Source organism: Seriola lalandi, unplaced genomic scaffold (genome assembly GCF_002814215.2).
Source record: "Seriola lalandi dorsalis isolate HSWRI2012SDOR001 ecotype SW California unplaced genomic scaffold, Sedor1 jcf7180002053932, whole genome shotgun sequence".
Classification (NCBI taxonomy): Eukaryota; Metazoa; Chordata; class Actinopteri; order Carangiformes; family Carangidae; genus Seriola; species Seriola lalandi.
The window spans coordinates 3,081-19,500 of record NW_019524485.1 but is presented as its reverse complement, the minus strand read 5'-3'; the positions used below and the strand labels follow the sequence as shown (position 1 = coordinate 19,500).

Here is a 16,420-nt window from a genome sequence, read left to right as displayed (position 1 = left end):
TGAGTGGTCGTGCATGCTGCGACACACTTCATTTGGCATCACCTTTGCCTTGTGCATGTCTTGTATCTTGGCTAAAACCATAGCTGTGGTGATGGCCTTTAATGCTCAAAGGCCAGCAAACACAGTTCCTCAGTGTTCTGTTCCGCTTCAGAGAACAAGTGTTCTCAGCTGTACTTTACTGCAGGTTTTAATTTGTGTGCTGTGGTTAACTCTTGCCCCACCATTCCCCTACAAAAACACAGCTCATGCCACTGAAAGGATTATTCTAGAGTGTGATTTAGGTTCACCTGTAGCCTTCTGGGCTGTGTTGGGGTATATAGGACTCCTGGCTTTGCTATGCTTCATCCTTGCTTTTCTGGCTCGAAAGCTGCCTGATAATTTCAATGAAGCCAAATTCATCACCTTCAGCATGTTGATATTCTGCGCAGTCTGGGCCACTTTTATCCCAGCGTATGTCAGCTCTCCTGGGAAGTTCACTGTGGCTGTGGAGATATTTGCAATTCTGGCCTCAAGCTTTGGTTTGCTTTTCTGTATATATGCTCCAAAATGTTATATTTTACTACTGAAACCAGAGAGGAATACTAAAAAGCATATGATGGAGAGAAACCAGTCAAAACCCCTCTAAATGAGTATAGTAACAAGGACCAACAAGTGTTCTAAAGAAGTTTCTTCTGCCTCCTTTGAACTTTAAACAATATGCAGATTACTCGCTTGTTCACATGTAGTTATACATTGCATTAGATTTGAAGTACAGTACATTTGATTGGGATATACTTTCTCTGTGACATATTTGATGTGGAAAATAAAGTTCAGCTCCTCCTGGTTTTAGCATCCTTGGGGCGATGGGACAGAAATTTTGTTTACCTTGTATTCCATGATTTAGCTTGAAATTAAAAGTCAAAATTTAAATTAAATATAGACAACAGCAGCTCCGGTTTGTGAAACGATTATTGTAAGGAATTGGTTGGGCTAAAAACAAAAGATGATGAGCAAACATGGTAGGCCATCTAATAGGCCCATCTATCTGTCAGTCACACCACAATCGCTGTCATTGGTGGAGATAAATGGTATTCACATATGCTGCACCCAAGCCCCTGAGGCTTTGTGATAGTTAAAAGAAAAACCCTATAAAATGGTTCAGACTAGGGTGATTTTATCTATGGGCCTTGGGTGCTAAATACTGAGGTGAACAATCATGCTGCTGATAGCAGATCTATTGCTTATTTCCCTTCTGGCTGTCAGAGGAGGGAGGCCTGTGTGTCAAACATATGGCACAAAAGAACTGTCTCAGTTTTCTATGGAGGGAGACATCAACATTGGAGGCATTTTCTCCTTCCATCAGAACCCAGTCAGTGTCAATCCAGCTCTACAAGGTAACCCAGGAACAATCCAGTGTGAAGGGTAAGAAAAGCAATGTAATTGTACTTGTAAATCTAATTGCAGTATGTGTTGTTTGTGTAAATCCTAGTGTTCTCATTTAGGTTTCACACTTTTTACTTTTCACAAATTGTACAATTTGTTCTTCTCCTCTCCTTTTTCCAGACTGGACCCAGGAGAGCTCCAGTATGCATACACTATGATGTTTGCTATAGAGGAGATCAACAACAGCTCAGAGCTGCTGCCAGGAGTCACACTGGGCTACCGGATCTTTGACTCCTGCCCCAGTATCCCTCTGTCCATCAGGGCATCGCTAAACCTGATGAATAGGTATGAGAGCGGGGAAGGCAGCTGTAACAAACTCTCCAGTGTGCATGCTGTCATAGGGGAAACCACATCCACCTCTACAATAGGTATTGCACGCACCATGGGACCCTTCCATATACCTGTGGTGAGTGCTAAGGGCATGCACATTCACACACATGAAATGTCAAATGAATGTGTTGTTTAATGAGAAGTATTAATATGTGAAAATGCTTTATAATGTGTGGTTTATATCAGGTATTGAAGACATCCTTGCCTTAATGAACTGCAGAAAATGTGCCATTTCTCTCCATTACTTGTGTTTCAGATCAGTCATTCAGCTACTTGTGCATGTCTTAGTAACAGAAGAGACTATCCTTCTTTCTTCAGAACCATACCTAGTGACCTTTACCAGAGCAAAGCATTGGCAAAACTGGTGAAACACTTTGGCTGGACATGGGTAGGGGCTATTAGAACTAACAGTGACTATGGGAACGGTGGCATGGCCACTTTCCTGGAAGCAGCTGAAAAGGAAGGCGTTTGTGTTGAGTACTCAGTGGCTATTTATAGGACTGACCCAAGAAAGTGGTTCTTAGAGGTGGTGAACATTATAAAGAAATCTACCTCTAAAGTAATAGTGGCTTTTGCTGATGGCACAGACCTTGACATCCTTATCAAAGAGCTCCATGCTCAAAATGTGACAGGCCTGCAGTGGGTGGGCAGTGAGGGCTGGATCACTTATCGCTATATTGCCTCTTCAGTAAACTATGCTGTGGTCCAGGGGGCAGTGGGCTTTGCAGCACTCAATGCTTACATCCCTGGACTGCAGGAGTTTCTGGCTAACAGCAGGCCCTCCACGACACCAGGTGACCGGGGATTGGTGGAGTTGTGGGAGATGGTGTTCAGCTGCACCCTGACTCCCCAAGCAGAGACTCACACTCAGGGATCAGTCACAGCCTGCACTGGGAGGGAGTCTCTGCGGGACACAAGCACACGCTTCACAGATGTTTCAGATGCCAGTCTGCTGAATAATGTTTACAAGGCCACATACGCTGTAGGTCATGCACTGCACATGCTATTTACTTGCAAAGATGGACAGGGGCCTTTTGAGAACAACACTTGTGCTGATAGGGAAAATATCCAACCATGGCAGGTAAACACAGCATGCAATGTTCCGACATAAAAACCACTGAGCATGCTAATAATGATGCAGTAAAACAACATCACTGTTTCTCTGCAGGTGCTGCATTATCTGACCCAGGTCAATTTCACCACGAAGATTGGTGAAAATGTGTTCTTTGATGAGTTGGGTGACCCTGTGGCACGTTATGCACTGGTAAACTGGCAGATGGATGAGACAGGTTACATACTCTTTGAGACCATTGGTTACTATGATGCCTCCCAGCCTGAGGGCCAGCAGTTTGAGATGAAAGCGGACGTGAAAGCCATCTGGGCAGGCGAGAATCTCGACGTAAGTTAATGTATTGATGATTTAAAAAAAAAAAATTTTTATTTTGGGTTATCATTTTTCATTCACTATAAACAGTTGTGTGACACTTATGAGTCTAGAAGTGAAGTTATGAAAGTTTTTTTTTTTAATGCTGTCATTGTGATGCAGGTGCCGAGGTCCATTTGCAGTGAGAGCTGTCTGCCTGGGACCCGTCGGGCCTTTGTTAAGGGCAAACCCATCTGCTGTTTTGATTGCATCACCTGTGCTGACGGGGAGTTCAGCAACAGCACAAGTGAGACAGCAGGATTCCTAGCTGTTACTCTTGCATTTACCGTATTTCTGCTGGGCAAAATCACTGCCAGCACTTTAATGATGTATCTGAAGATGTGTGTGCTGTACAGCCTAAACATATTTATGTTTTCAGATGCAGTGAAATGTGACAAATGTCCCCCTGAGTACAAGTCCAACGAAGAGAGGAACAGCTGTGACTTGAAAGCCATTGAGTTCCTCACCTTCAGGGAACTGATGGGCATACTGTTGGTCACCTTCTCTGTCTTTGGTGCCTGCCTGGCAATGACTATAGCCCTGATATTTTTCCACTACCGACAAACTCCTATTGTCAGGGCCAACAACTCTGAGCTGAGCTTCCTGCTGCTCTTCTCCTTGACCCTGTGTTTCCTGTGTTCTCTGACCTTCATCGGCCGGCCCTCTGAGTGGTCCTGCATGCTGCGACACACTGCGTTCGGTATCACCTTTGTCCTCTGTATCTCTTGTATTCTTGGGAAAACTATAGTGGTGTTGATGGCCTTCAGAGCTACACTTCCAGGCAGTAATATGATGAAGTGGTTTGGGCCTGCACAGCAGAGACTCAGCGTTCTGGCTTTCACTTTCATACAGGTTTTAATTTGTATACTTTGGCTGACAATCAACCCTCCATTTCCCTTCAAAAATATGAGCCACTATAAGGAGAAGATTATACTCGAGTGTGCTTTAGGCTCAGCTGTAGGCTTCTGGGCTGTGTTGGGATACATAGGGCTCTTAGCTATGTTATGTTTTGTGCTCGCTTTTCTGGCTCGAAAGCTGCCTGACAATTTCAATGAAGCTAAATTTATCACCTTCAGCATGTTGATATTCTGTGCAGTCTGGATCACCTTTATCCCAGCATATGTCAGCTCTCCTGGGAAGTTCACTGTAGCTGTGGAGATATTTGCTATTCTGGCCTCCAGTTATGGAATGCTGTTTTGTATTTTTTTGCCCAAGTGCTACATAATTTTATTAAAACCTGAAAACAATACAAAGAAACATTTGATGGGTAAAGTGACATCGAGAGCCCTTTGAGTTTGTCACATCACAACAATAGATTGAATGTTATAATCTTTCTATGTCTGTTCTTATCTTAGTTGATACATAGCTAAACTAAACATAGCGTAACTACACTAAATTATTCAAGAAGTAAAAAGGCTGAGTCTCTAGCTTGAATGAAAAATCAATTTAGAGCTTTACACAGATATTCTTACAGTGTCTGTATCTCAACAGTCGAGATGACATGGAAATTATTCTCATAAGCTAAATATTGCATATATGAACAAACAACACCTGGAATGTGGCACCTGTCTCTCATGTAAGTTGATTAGCTATATATTTTTCTTTTTGGGGGAGGGAGAAATTTAAACAAATAAATATTTGCATTTGTTAATATGTATTAATGAACGTGAAATAAAATTCAAATGTTATTAAAAGGTGAACCCTTTTTTGTGTAGTTTTTGTCACAGACATTAAAAAGATATATATTTATTAACCCCTTAGTACAGACACGGTACATATGCACTTCAGTAAACGATATAAAGACATGAGAAGGCAGTACACATTAAAGAGACAGGATTATTTCAGTGTCAGGAAGGCACAAACTCCTAATTAAATATGAAAATGATTGAATTCCTTCAGCCCAGTCTATCACTCTAGTCTCTTGAACCATAAGGTAATGACATACAGTGGAGCATATGATGACGGAGTTTTCATACGTTGTTGGTTCATGCATGTCAGTTTTGCTGATTAATTACACAGTGCCTGTTGGGGTCAAGCCAGTTGGGCTTCTATGTGTATCAGTTATAGTATAAACTGTGCTCATACACACAGTCTCGGATATGTTCTATATACAGCATAAACCATAAATGAATTCATTCAAACGTCTCTCCTATTCTCAATGAGAGGCTCGTAATAGATGGATGTGTTTTTGTTAAATATTTATATGCCAACATGTGTTATCTTGTTTTAACCTTACCGAACACTTTGATATGGCAATGTCAAGAATACATTTTCATACATATTTTATGCACTGCATGATTGGAAAACTTCTTGACCTCGGTGTTAAATGGATCAAAAAGTATTTAAATGACAGAGCCCATGAGATGCAGGGGGGCGTGAACTGTCATTGCTCTACATGCTATAAATAACCAGAAGCTGATTAGATATGTTCACCCTTACATTAATTGTGCATAAAATATAAAAAGTGCGCTGAAGGGATTCTCAAAGGAGAAACAAGGAGCACTAACCTACTCTGTGCACAGCTATAGGTTGAAAAACAATAAGCAGTAAGCAATAAGTGTCCTGTTAAGGAACTGACATATTTGGAGAGAGAGGACCTCCATGAAATATCAGACAGACAAGGTTAGCAACTAGCTAGTGAATATAGGAAAGTGTTGCAGCTATAAAGCCAGATATTTTTCTCAGTAGATGGTGGAGTCCAAAACAGAGATAAAAAAAGAGACTGACTATTGGACGTCTCGGCTCGATGTGTAATTAAGCTAACATAAGCAATTATCAACTTTAGTGGATGATAATGTTATGTTTACAGCGTGTTGCTTGTCCCAAGTTGCCAAAAAATTAATTTGATGCAGGTTTAGTAAGAGTTATTGTTCTGAACCTGTAACTGTACTGTTTAATTTTCCGTGAACCTGTTGAGCCTACTCTTTTAATCTTCGTCCATTTTTCAATCTGTTAAGTGCCAGTATGAATTCAATTATAAATCACATCTTTCTATGGCACATTTCAATATTCTTGTCTGATATCACGCACTAAGAAATTTAAAATAAAGTATAGACAAACTCTGTTTGGGCACCTCCCTTCACTTGCCCCAACTTCAAGGTCCACAGAGATCAAATATGTTCTATAATTTTTTTATGCTGTTCCAAAATGTATAAATACCAGTGCAAGCTTCTGATTTACATTAAGGTACATGTGATGCCACCCAGTGGTTTAGTTCTCTCAGGCAGAATGACATCCACACAGAGATGGCCAGAACAAGGTTGGGCATTTTTACAACTGCTGTTGGTGGCGTCTTTCTCTCAGGCTGAGGAGTTGGTGTGCAGGCAGAGAGGGGATCCTGAGAACCCTCAGCTATCTAACTATGGGGACATTATGCTGGGGGGAATCTTTTCTTTCCACAGCAGCTGGAAAGACAGACAGGATACCTACATGCATGAACCATTGCCACTGGAATGCAGCAGGTAAATTATACTGCAGACAGATATTTAGATTAAAAATATCTAAGAGAAAATTGGTACAGATATAAAACATTCACAAAATAGGTGATCAAACTGAGTATTAAAGTGAGAAATACTTCATGTAGTGTGCATTAGTATCAACAAATGCGTTCATTTACTGTGCTATTGTTTCTATTTCAAGTGCCTCAACAAGAAATAATTATAACTGTTTGCATTTAGTTTGAATTTCAGAGGGTTCCAGTTTGCCCAGGCTATGCTTTTTGCCATTGAGGAGATTAATAACAGCACAGACCTACTGCCTGGCATCTCTCTGGGCTACAAAATGTATGATGCTTGTGGCTCCATTGCCAGAAGTGTGAGGGTCGCACTGGCCTTGGCCAATGGCAATGAAATTGAATCTGCACCCTCTGATGCACCATGTACCAGACCTGCACAAGTGCAGGCCATTATGGGAGAAACCTCTTCCTCTCCCTGCATGGCAATAGCTACTGTCATCGGACCTTTTCATATCCCAATGGTGGGTAGGTTTGGTGAATAGTTTATATATTTGTTAAACATTTGTATTGTGTAATTCTACCAGCTGCTCAGAGAAAAATAATGTGTGAATATTTTATGTTTTACATTTTTATCTTGGGAGGTGATTTCTTTTTTCTTTTAGATCAGCCACTTTGCCACCTGTGCTTGTCTCAGTGACAAAACCAAGTACCCATCCTTCCTCAGAACAATACCCAGTGACTACTATCAGAGCAGAGCCCTGGCCCAGTTGGTCAAGCACTTTGGTTGGACTTGGGTTGGAGCCATTAGAACCAATGATGATTATGGTAATAATGGCATGGCTACATTCACAGAAACAGCACAGCAGCTGGGCATCTGTCTGGAGTACTCAGTGTCTTTCTTTAGAACAGATCCACCAGACAAAATACAAAAGATAATTGATATTATCAAGGCTTCCACCTCCAAGGTGATTGTTGCTTTCCTCTCCCACATGGACATGGATGTGCTAATACACGAGTTGTCCAACTACAACATGACTGGGTACCAGTGGGTAGGTAGTGAGGGCTGGATCTTTGATTCCCAAACTGCAAAAATGGATAAGCATCACATTCTGGATGGTGCCATAGGCCTCTCCATTCCCAAAGCACATGTCAGCGGCATGAGAGAGTTCATACTCGATGTGAAACCACTCAATTCATCCAGTAATGAAATGTTTACAGAGTTCTGGGAGACGTTATTCAGTTGTAAGTTCAAGCAGTCAAAGTCATCAGCAGGGAATCAGAGAGAATGTACTGGACATGAGGATCTGACTGGAGTGCATAACAGCTTCACTGATATGTCACTCATGCCTATATTCAACAATGTCTACAAAGGAGTGTATGCTGTGGCCCACACACTTCATAGTATTCTTGGCTGTAATGAAACATGTAACAACAAGGTGAAGCTAGATCCGTTCATGGTGAGTTCAACACTAAATACTTAAATTTTAGTTTTTACATTAGGTCACAAGAGAAAAAGTTCTAATGTTTTTAAAAATGAGTGTTGCAGTCTGTCTATCATGCTGTTGGGCCAACAGGCCTACTAGACGTTTGTCAGATAATTAACCAAATTAATACCCGTCTTCTTAGATTTTACAGCGTATAAAAAACATTCAATTCAAAACAAAGGAAGGAGATGAGGTTTACTTCAATGAGGATGGAGACCCAGCAGCAAAGTATGAAATTATAAACTGGCAGCCAACAGAAAATGGCATTGTTAACTTTGTCACAGTTGGTCTTCATGATGCATCTTTACCTGCAGACAAACAGCTGAATCTGCAAAATAAGTCTTTAATTTGGGCACAGAACTCAAAACAGGTAAGTTACCATGTAACTGTGATTATTAATAGTATAAGTAATTAACAATGTTTGGCTTTACTGCTTGTTAAGGTGAATACGAGTACAGTTTTCATTTGCATTTCTCATGCTTGTTTTGTGTATGCAGGTGCCTGTGTCACTTTGCAGTGAGAAATGTCCCGCAGGAACTCGCAAGGTTCTCCAGAAAGGAAAGCCTGTCTGCTGCTATGACTGTATAAGATGTGCAGAGGGAGAAATAAGCAACATTACAGGTCTAGTAATGTTTAGTGTACAGCTTTGCATTTCATTGTGCTGCAAACCAAAATTATCTTGATCACATGCCAATCGTATGAAATTATTTTCTAAATTTCCAAAGCAGGGAACCTGCCGCTGGGAAATATGTACTTAGTGTTTGGTATTTTCATTAAAATATTTCTAATATCATCAGCACCAAACATACATATACAGATACAGATGTATCCAAATGTATGGATGGTGAATATTTATCGTACTAAGAGCATTAAAATTCTACATTGAAAAACTTAGCAACACAATAATGCATATCAATTAACCTATTTAATAAATTATAAAGTTTAGATCTCACGCTTGTGACTGAATCAATGATCATACTATGTTGCTGTCTTACAATTATACGTCTATTATCAGGTAGTCATGTAGTGTGTATGTATAATATCTATAGAATAGATGCAAAAAAGGAAAAAAACAAATCTACTCAGCAAGTCTGAAATCTGCTTTAATATTCTACTTTTCAGATTCTATCACCTGTGTGCGATGCCACCCAGAGTTCTGGTCAAATGAAAGAAGAGATGCCTGCATAAAGAAAGAGGCAGAGTTTCTATCATATGAAGAAATTATGGGAGCATTGCTCACTGCAGCATCCCTGTTTGGAACATGTATGACTGCTGTTGTGGCATTCGTTTTTTTCAGATACAGGAAAAGTCCTATTGTGAGAGCCAACAACTCTGAGCTGAGCTTCCTGCTGCTCTTCTCCTTGACCCTGTGTTTCCTGTGTTCTCTGACCTTCATCGGCCGGCCGTCTGAGTGGTCCTGCATGCTGCGACACACTGCGTTCGGTATCACCTTTGTCCTCTGTATCTCTTGTGTTCTGGGGAAAACTATAGTAGTGTTAATGGCCTTCAGAGCTACACTTCCAGGCAGTAATGTGATGAAGTGGTTTGGGCCTGCACAGCAGAGACTCAGTGTTCTGGCTTTCACTCTCATACAGGTTGTTATATGTATCTTGTGGTTAACAATTTCTCCTCCTTTTCCATTGAAGAATTTTAAGGATTTCAAGGACAAAATCATCTTAGAGTGCGCTCTGGGCTCAGCTGTAGGCTTTTGGGCTGTACTTGGTTACATAGGACTTCTGGCCATGTTATGTTTTTTTCTTGCTTTTCTGGCTCGGAAACTGCCTGATAACTTTAATGAAGCCAAGTTTATCACCTTCAGCATGTTGATATTCTGTGCAGTCTGGATCACTTTTATTCCAGCGTATGTCAGCTCTCCTGGGAAGTTCAGTGTTGCTGTGGAAATATTTGCTATTCTGGCCTCTAGTTTTGGACTTCTCACTTGTATTTTTATTCCAAAATGTTACATTATCTTACTGAAGCCAGAGAAGAATACAAAAAAGAATATGATGGGGAAGGTGGCACCAAAATCATTCTGAAGTTAAAATAATAATGTGGTGGCAAATGCATGCCAATGCAATTATAATTTTTACATAATTAGTTGACCTGACGGTCAAGCAGACACTTACATTCATTTTAAAGAAGACTGTACCACTGTATTGTACCGCTAATTTTTCCTACTATCATTCATTTTGTGATATAGCATATGGACATTCAACACAAGATAATACACAATTATATAAACCAATATATATATAATGAATAAATGCACAAACCTAATACCTGATTTCTTACTGCCTTCATAACAAAATAGAGTTGATAAAATGTGATCAAACAATAAAATCTACGTTTTCAAGGACAACAACATCTGCAGCTTGTTTGGTTTTGTCTCCGATACCCCTCCTTGCTGTTGAAGGTGTCCAATACCCTGCCATGAAATTTACAGCGCTTTTCCACTGTGTGATACCTAGTCAACTCCACCCTACTTGACTACTCATTTTTGGTTCTTTTTTCCACTGCAGATAGTACCCTCTCAATGCAGCGTCGTTTCTATGGTGACAATCCACAAAGCTATCATGACATCATCTTCAACACGACATACATGAGCAATGGAGGATATCAAAAGGATACCAAACGGAGAAACATCTGCACCTCATCAATTGACCGCAGTGCTGTTTTGTGGGTTGCAATACTAAAAAGTATCATACAATAAATAATAAGCTTTTGCTTCGTCATTGCTGGACACAAGTGAAGTCAAGCAAATGGGGTGTCAGCTTTCACTCGAATTTGGAACGTGTGTCCATAGTTCCAAGCATCAGCTGCGTCATGGTTGGACATCTTAAGGCCAGGAACACACTGGATGCAGGGTGTGTGTGTGTGTGTGTGTGTGTGTGTGTGTGTGTGGGGCGGCTGCAGAATGTCTTGGTTTTTCCATCAGAGTACATGTTAATGGGTTTGAACAGACACGCATGGCCTCACGCCTGCGTCACTTTATATGGGGATTCGGCATGTCACTTTTTTTTCCTTTAAGCGTGGTGCGCACCTCCCAGCAGATATAGACAGAAAAGACCTGTTGATAGTCATTGACATCATAGCAGCAACATTACTTAAAAACTGACACCTTTCACTGTAGTTGTCAATGTCTAGGTTGAATCTGAATGTGTCAGACATGAAAAGATATAAATATATATTTAACGATTTTAGCAGCTGCATGTGGAGACAGTGGCACTTTAGTGGTGTTTTTTGTCTGAAATAATTCAGAAATGAATTTATAATGAAAAGAAAATTTATCATTCCAGTAACCTGCAAACTCTACGTAGAAAGATAGAGCTGGCAGTAGCAGCAACACAGCAGACATGCAGCCAGTGTGAACACACACGTGTTTCTCCGTAGTAGGTAAACCATGGCACCACCACGCAGGTTTTGTGAGGTTACTGTAACCTTGACCTTTGACCACTGAACTCTAAAATCAGTTCATTGAGTCAAAAGGAAAGCATTTGTGCCAAAGTTGAGAGGATTGCCTCGAGTAGCTGAGATAACCGTGTTCACAAGACCGAATTCATTTTTTGTGGTCACTGTGATGTTCACCTTTAAAAAACAAAATCTAGTCAATTTGTCCTTGGGTCCAAGTGAACATTTATGCCAAATGTTATGAAATTCCCTTAATGTGTTACAGATATACCACATTCACAAGGCCAAAACAGTGTTTTTTGAGGTCACTGTGACCTTGACCTTTGACCACCAAAATCTAATCACTTCATATTTGAGTCCAAGTGAACTTATCTGCCTAATTTGAGGAAAATCCCTTAATGCATTATTGAGAATGGGATGTACCATACATACGTAAGGACAGACAACCTTTGGTACAGGTACCACTGTCAGTCACCATGCTGTTAGCTCTGATTTCCTAAATACCACTCGATTTCATCAAACTCCTTTTTAATCTTAATCTTATTTTTAATCTAATTCTTAAAGAACCCCTCCAATGAAAATCAAGTTTTTAATCTTGTTAACATGTATATATGGTGTTTTTTTATGTAGTACATGACAAATAAGCAGTCAATGTCATGAATGTGTATTTCCACCTTGGAACTGCAGTGAACTAATGAGTCTCATAAAAACAGATTCATGCAGCCATAAGTTAATTCATTGTAGAGTCTACCTAAGGAACCAATCCTGTCAACCCCGCCATATAGTTCCCAACCATCACCCACTAAATCTATCAAAAGGATAACAGAAGATTGGACATAAACTAAAATTTAGAGGAAGTCACAGAGAAGGGGGTAAATAAAAATGGCCAAATGAGAAATTCTTAGAAGAGGCAAGACCAACACAAAACTCAGAGACCCAACTGAAGGTGTTACCTCTCTGACAGCAAAACAAACAAAACAAAACAAAAAAAAAACCCAAATGAACAAGGAAACCAAACCTCCTTATAAAACCTCCTCAGCTAATTGCCACCAGCTGAGGGAGATCCCAGGTGCATCCCTTTGCTCCTGATTAGCTGGGGAACCTGTGACCTAAATTCTGATCTCCATATGATCTCTATAGCCATGACACCTCCCCCCTTAAAAGATAACAAAACTGTATAACAGATTTGTTGGTATGACACAAAAGAAACTCCCACTATATTATAAACAAAAGTAAATGTTGCTCACATCAACCTAATGGATCAAGATGCTTGAACAGGCCCCAAAACCATAAATGTCCAAAACATCAACTTAAATAGCCAGTACCCACACTGGGTGACAGTCAAACAAATTTCAAATACATTTTTCACTGTTTTCTTTCGAACTCAAAATCACTAAGTCACAAAAATGAATCATTACAGCACAAAGTAAATTAACTTTTGACAGGCACAAAAAACATAAACAAAAAAGAAACTTCTAGCTTCAAGCTACTAAATTGTCCTTCCCTTTCACATGCTTGATTTCAAACGATAGCTCTCGCAGGGCTAAACTCCTGATGAGCCATATTCCCTGCATGCTCTAAGTTGCTCTAATTTCCAAATGAAGTGTTATTGGGACCACTATTTGAGATACTGTTGACCTGGCACCTTCCGCCAGGGCACGGGGTTGCAATTTTCTCATGAAAACACCACCCCTCTTATAGTTAGTTATGGTTCTGTAAACCAACTCATCTCCACTCCCTGCCTTAGAGCGCTATTATCACTCTCCATTTCCTGGTTAAGGGTAACACACCCTTCAGCAAGATGGATTGCAATGCTGCTGTGTCTCGCAGTATTGTCACTGGTTGCTTGCTAGCAGTGTCTCCTGGTAGAGACACAAATCCTTCTAATATAAAAGGCTTAAACTCATCTGGCACTTCGTCCTCTACAGATTCACAATCTGGAAGCAAAGTTTTATCAATCAGGGGACCTCCCAGCAAAGCTACAGTTTTCGATTTCTGATCTTTTTTCGATAAAACTACGCATTCATGGATAATATGACCTTTTATGTGTCAGTAGTGACATTCTATTTGGCTTATGTTCTTGTGCCTTGGTTTTTTTGCCATGTTTATGGTGTTGGTGCTTGGTGACTTTGATGGGAATGTAGACTTATGAGTAAAAGTAAACTCATCAGCCAGAACAGCGGTTCTGGAACAGCAGTCCAATTGGGAAGAGCAAATACCTGATTCAGAATCTCTCAATGAGGAAGTAAGCACAGATGTGGGTTTAGCTCCAGTTTTCCAATGTTAAACAAAATATTAACCATAACAGAGTATTTTTGCATACTTTAAAACATCTCTGGAGAGGAACTTTAATTAATTTCCCCTCCGATGCATTATACAAATGTTTATCCTCTTGATGAATGTTGCCCTCACTTTATGCTCTTTTCCTCCCCCTGTTGGTTTATGCACAGAAATCGTATACCTTCTATTTTTGGGATAGGTTTCCCTCATACTGGAAGCACCTAATTCAGAGGACTGCTTCCCATGGTGATCAACCTTTTGCTGGGGCTGAAATGCTAACATCTACTCCTCCCGTTAAAAATATATTTTGGATTTAACTTAAATTATTTTCTCTTTGTCTTTCATGAGTTTTACATTTGCATTCACTAGTGGGACACAAACACGACTCCAAATCAATGCTAATATCACTCTATGTCAAATGAATGTATAAGCAACTGTTTGCTAACTAGACCAACATATCAACTTAAGGAGATCATAATATGTTTACAGCATGTGGTGCTGCCCCCAGATGGCCAAAAAACATTAAGTGCAGGCTTAACATGATTATATTTTTTACCGATTTGTACTGAACCAATTATTGTAAATTTGTGGGAATTTCACAGAACATGTTTAAAGGCAATTTTTTTTTAAATTTTACTTACAGTAACCTTTGTCCCACATTATTTTCACTGTTTAAAATGTAAATATTAATTCAAATGTAAACTGCATCTTCAAAATGTAAAAATGATCATTAAAAATCGAAAAAAAAAATGTGCGGCATAACTGAATATTTTTGTCTCATAACACACACACACACACACCAAACATACTTAAGATAGGCAGCAACCCAAAACTCTTTCTGTTTGGGCACCTCCCTCCTCTCGCCCCAATTTCAAGGTCCACAGAGGTGAAATATCACTCATCAGTTGTTTTTTATATGCTGTACCAAAATGTATAAATACCAGTGCAAGCTTTTGATTTACATTAGGGTACATGTGATGCCACCCTGTAGTTTACTTCTCTCCGACAGTATGATGTCCACACAGCGGTGGTCAGAACAAGGTTGGGCGTTTTTACAGCTGGTGTTGGTGGCGATTTTCTCCCAGGCTGAGGAGTTGGTGTGCAGGCAGAGAGGGGATCCTGAGAACCCTCAGCTGTCGAAGGATGGGAACATTATATTGGGGGGAATCTTCTCTTTCCACAGCAGCTGGAAAGACAGACAGGATACCTACATGCACGAACCATTGCCACTTAAATGCACCAGGTAAATTTAATGAAATTAATGAGAAATGAGAAACATTCCCCATTATGTGCATTAATAACGATGCTTTCATTTATTGTGATATTGTTTCTATTTCTGCTATTACGAGTACAGCTGTTAAAAACTGTCATTATCAAGTTTGAATTTCAGAGAGTTCCAGTTTGCCCAGGCTATGATTTTTGCCATTGAGGAGATTAATAACAGCACAGACCTACTGCCTGGCATCTCTCTGGGCTACAAAATGTACGATACTTGTGGTTCCATTGCCAGAAGTGTGAGGGTCGCACTGGCCTTGGCCAATGGCAATGAAATTGAATCTGCACCCTCTGATGCACCATGTACCAGACCTGCACAAGTGCTGGCCATTATGGGAGAAACCTCTTCCTCTCCCTGCATGGCAATAGCTACTGTCATCGGACCTTTTCATATCCCAATGGTGGGTAGGTTTGGTGAATAGCTTATATTTGTTAAACATTTGTATTCAGTAATTCTACCAGCTGCTCAGAGAAAATAATGTTGTGTGAATATTTATGTTTTACATTTTTATCTTGGGAGGTGATTTCTTTTTTCTTTTAGATCAGCCACTTTGCCACCTGTGCTTGTCTCAGTGACAAAACCAAGTACCCATCCTTCCTCAGAACAATACCCAGTGACTACTATCAGAGCAGAGCCCTGGCCCAGTTGGTCAAGCACTTTGGTTGGACTTGGGTTGGAGCCATTAGAACCAATGATGATTATGGTAATAATGGCATGGCTACATTCACAGAAACAGCACAGCAGCTGGGCATCTGTCTGGAGTACTCAATGTCTTTCTTTAGAACAGATCCACCAAAGAAAATACAAAAGATAATTGATATTATCAAAGCTTCCACCTCCAAGGTGATTGTTGCTTTCCTCTCCCACATGGACATGGATGTGCTAATACATGAGTTGTCCAACTACAACATGACTGGGTACCAGTGGGTAGGTAGTGAGAGCTGGATCTTTGATTCCCAAATTGCAGAAATGGATAAGCATCACATTCTGGATGGTGCCATAGGCCTCTCCATCCCCCAAGCATATGTCAGCGGCATGAGAGAGTTCATACTCGATGTGAAACCACTCAATTCATCCAGTAATGAAATATTTACAGAGTTCTGGGAGACGTTATTCAGTTGTAAGTTCAAGCAGTCAAAGTCATCAGCAGGGAATCAGAGAGAATGTACTGGACATGAGGATCTGACTGGAGTGCATAACAGCTTCACTGATATGTCACTCATGCCTATATTCAACAATGTCTACAAAGGAGTGTATGCTGTGGCCCACGCACTTCATAGTATTCTTGGCTGTAATGAAACATGTAACAACAAGGTGAAGCTAGATCCGTTCATGGTGAGTTC

At 40.3% G+C, this 16,420-nt stretch overlaps 4 protein-coding genes across 4 annotated transcripts in view; all 4 read left to right on the top strand.

The window, feature by feature from the left end:
• Positions 1-646, top strand: part of LOC111652231 (vomeronasal type-2 receptor 26-like) — a 4,571-nt gene extending 3,925 nt beyond the window's left edge. The window contains exon 4 of the mRNA XM_087172965.1: positions 152-646. Within this exon, the coding sequence (XP_087029091.1) occupies positions 152-625 (474 nt within the window). The 3' untranslated portion in view covers positions 626-646. The remainder of the gene's footprint in view (positions 1-151) is intronic.
• An 872-nt stretch (positions 647-1,518) lies between these two features.
• Positions 1,519-4,801, top strand: LOC111652229 (extracellular calcium-sensing receptor-like). The gene is made up of 5 exons (XM_023402440.2): positions 1,519-1,828; positions 2,009-2,833; positions 2,921-3,151; positions 3,299-3,422; positions 3,555-4,801. Exons 1-5 carry the CDS (start codon positions 1,577-1,579, stop codon positions 4,466-4,468), a joined length of 2,346 nt encoding a protein of 781 aa, XP_023258208.2. The 5' UTR covers positions 1,519-1,576; the 3' UTR covers positions 4,469-4,801.
• Positions 4,802-6,871: 2,070 nt separating this feature from the next.
• Positions 6,872-10,149, top strand: LOC111652236 (extracellular calcium-sensing receptor-like). The gene is made up of 5 exons (XM_023402448.2): positions 6,872-7,150; positions 7,292-8,086; positions 8,256-8,483; positions 8,611-8,734; positions 9,236-10,149. Exons 1-5 carry the CDS (start codon positions 6,887-6,889, stop codon positions 10,147-10,149), a joined length of 2,325 nt encoding a protein of 774 aa, XP_023258216.2. The 5' UTR covers positions 6,872-6,886.
• Positions 10,150-14,883: 4,734 nt separating this feature from the next.
• LOC111652237 (extracellular calcium-sensing receptor-like) lies at positions 14,884-16,412 on the top strand (the record flags this gene model as incomplete). The annotated part of the gene is made up of 3 exons (XM_023402449.2): positions 14,884-15,044; positions 15,180-15,477; positions 15,618-16,412. Coding segments are annotated over exons 1-3 (1,125 nt in total), but the record flags the coding sequence as incomplete, so codon positions are not given.
• Between the last annotated feature and the right edge of the window lie 8 nt (positions 16,413-16,420).

What these genes read in the sequence shown, in the direction of transcription:
- LOC111652229 (XM_023402440.2), top strand. Translation starts at nt 1,577, where the DNA reads ATGATGTTTGCTATAGAGGAGATCAACAACAGCTCAGAGCTGCTGCCA. An exon ending in GACCCTTCCATATACCTGTG is followed by an intron (nt 1,829 to 2,008) that starts GTGAGTGCTAAG and finishes CTTGTGTTTCAG; the next exon opens with ATCAGTCATTCAGCTACTTG. An exon ending in GGGCAGGCGAGAATCTCGAC is followed by an intron (nt 3,152 to 3,298) that starts GTAAGTTAATGT and finishes ATTGTGATGCAG; the next exon opens with GTGCCGAGGTCCATTTGCAG.
- LOC111652236 (XM_023402448.2), top strand. Translation starts at nt 6,887, where the DNA reads ATGCTTTTTGCCATTGAGGAGATTAATAACAGCACAGACCTACTGCCT. An exon ending in TGAAGCTAGATCCGTTCATG is followed by an intron (nt 8,087 to 8,255) that starts GTGAGTTCAACA and finishes CCGTCTTCTTAG; the next exon opens with ATTTTACAGCGTATAAAAAA. An exon ending in GGGCACAGAACTCAAAACAG is followed by an intron (nt 8,484 to 8,610) that starts GTAAGTTACCAT and finishes TTGTGTATGCAG; the next exon opens with GTGCCTGTGTCACTTTGCAG.